Source organism: Lipotes vexillifer, unplaced genomic scaffold (assembly GCF_000442215.2).
Source record: "Lipotes vexillifer unplaced genomic scaffold, Lipotes_vexillifer_v1.1 scaffold137, whole genome shotgun sequence".
Taxonomy (NCBI): Eukaryota; Metazoa; Chordata; class Mammalia; order Artiodactyla; family Lipotidae; genus Lipotes; species Lipotes vexillifer.
The window spans coordinates 745,660-747,802 of record NW_006775780.1 but is presented as its reverse complement, the minus strand read 5'-3'; the positions used below and the strand labels follow the sequence as shown (position 1 = coordinate 747,802).

General features: G+C 45.4%; 1 protein-coding gene across 1 annotated transcript in view; it reads right to left on the bottom strand.

Annotated features, from left to right (window-relative positions):
- Positions 1-1,561: 1,561 nt before the first annotated feature.
- SEL1L2 (SEL1L2 adaptor subunit of SYVN1 ubiquitin ligase) overlaps positions 1,562-2,143 on the bottom strand; it is a 113,794-nt gene continuing 113,212 nt past the window's right edge. Inside the window, exons 17-18 of the mRNA XM_007450193.1 lie at positions 1,902-2,030; positions 1,562-1,761 (exon numbers count right to left, since the gene is read on the bottom strand). Coding sequence (XP_007450255.1) covers positions 1,642-1,761; positions 1,902-2,030 — 249 coding nt within the window. The 3' untranslated portion in view covers positions 1,562-1,641. The remainder of the gene's footprint in view (positions 1,762-1,901; positions 2,031-2,143) is intronic.

Here is a 2,143-nt window from a genome sequence, read left to right as displayed (position 1 = left end):
GGGCTTTTATCATTCCTTTGGAACTGGAACTCTCTAGTAAGTTAGGGATTGTGTCAGGAAATTGTAAACACTCGGACCTCAGACAAGCCTGGGTAGTCAACGGCCAGGTAAATGACTGTGGCTAGTATGTGTGTGTACAATGTTTACAAAGCAGGCTAATTGTGAAGTCAGGCTAATTGAAATTGCAAAAATCTCCAGTCAGGTAGGAATTAATCCTATGTTATGGAGGAAAAACAGGTTTGGATAAATTATGCCCAAAGTCATAGAGCTACTAAGGGACAGAGCTGGTTCCAAATCCATTTCCCTCTCCTTTCTGATCATGGTTGACATTTTTTCTTTTTTCTTTTGGCTGTGCTGCGAGGCTTATGGGATTTTAGTTCCCCCGACCAGGGATGGAACCCGGGCCCTCAGCAGTGAGAGCTCAGAGTCCTAACCACTGGACTGCCAGGTAATTCCCATGATCGACATTATTAATTAACTCTTTTCCTGTCCCTAGTTTGGGTTTTCAAGTAGGCAAGCACAATCTTTTCCTACATAAACACCCAGCATTTTGGCTGGAGAACCAACTGCAGGGCACTGAAACCACATTGAGTGCTATCAACTCAGCTGTCCGCATATTCCAAGCAACTTGCCATGAGCTTCTAGAGAATATTATAAGTTACCATTTATGGAGTTTATTCCAGATGCCGGACCCTGTGATAATTCCTTTACATACGTTATCCCAATCATTCTCATACCAGCTCTCTAAGATCTCGAAGATCTTCCCACTTTGCAGATCAGGAAACTGAGGCTCAGTGAGGGTGAGATCCAAGACTGGCCCTTCACATAAGTCATGGGCTTCCTGCACTCTTCTCTCCCTGCACCGTCCCCAGCACTGGGCCACAGCCCTGCTTCACCTGTCAGAGGAGATAAAGAACCGGGCTCTTTAGCCTCTGTCCTAGGAGGCTGGTAATTTCTCCCTTTATGGATACTCCAAAGGGGATTCCACAGGGGTCCAGTGAGGAATGGAAGAGAGGGGTGCAAGCTGGAGAGACCCCAAACGGTGCCGTTCACTGCACAGCTGCTAAGGGAGCTTTGATAGAAGGCCCCCGGCTGAGGAGGTTATCAGTCCCCCTGGCACAGCAATGCCATGAGGAATTTTGGCTCATTGGAGATAGAATGTGGTTCACCAGATCACTCCCATAAGACAAAGCATCTGTTTGTAATTTTTACCTTTATCACATTCTGAGGGATCTGTGTTCTCGCCCTCCCAAAACTCCCCTTCTCCCAACTTCAGTATGTCTGTAGGAGCCAAGAAACCCATTTGTCCTCTCGAAAGGGGACAGGCTGTCACAACCACATGAAAATGGGTGGTCTTTATCCCTAACTCAGGACTAGATCCCCAGGATGAGAAGTTTGTAAGGAAATCTTAGGTGATCAGTCTCCAGCAATCCCCTCCTTCCCAAGTGGTCACCTCAACTAAGCAGGAGATCTGAAATGGTTTCTCAGAGGATAGGTCACAACCTTTGTCCATTTTCCATCACAGGCCTACATGGAATATCAGCAGCATAATCCTGAGTCTGATGGAGAAATTTTTTATTTCGTGAAGATGACTTGAAGTGAACTGGTCCCCGTGAGCAGGTTTTTTCTGTGGTCCAGATCCTACAGGTAGCGATTTCTAAGCAAGAAGATCAGCACAGCAGCAATTAGGCCAATCACAAATAAATCCCAGTATGGTCCAAGGGTATTGTCCAATTTCATCCATTTCCATCTCGTGGTAAACTGCTGGCAAGAGACATTCTGTCAAAAATAAATCCAAGCCTCCCACTTCATTCAGAGCCATCATCTGCCTCTATCCCATCTCCCAAGAGGTGCTCACTGGAGTTTTCAGAGATTTTGGGACCTATTTGAGACAAACTTACATTAAAAAACAGGATATCTCGAAACAAATGCACAGTTTCCAGTTTCGTGAGGGCAAAGAACACAGGTATGTGAGCGTCTGGACTTGTTTGAGCAGCCATATCATATAATCTCCTGGCCAAGCGAATGTCCTGGAAAGAGAAGAACAGCCCATACTCATTAGGTACAGATTCTTTGGGAGAAATTAAATGGAATCCATAGTTTGAAATACAGTAACTTATCTTTGGTAAGCTGAACGCTCTTC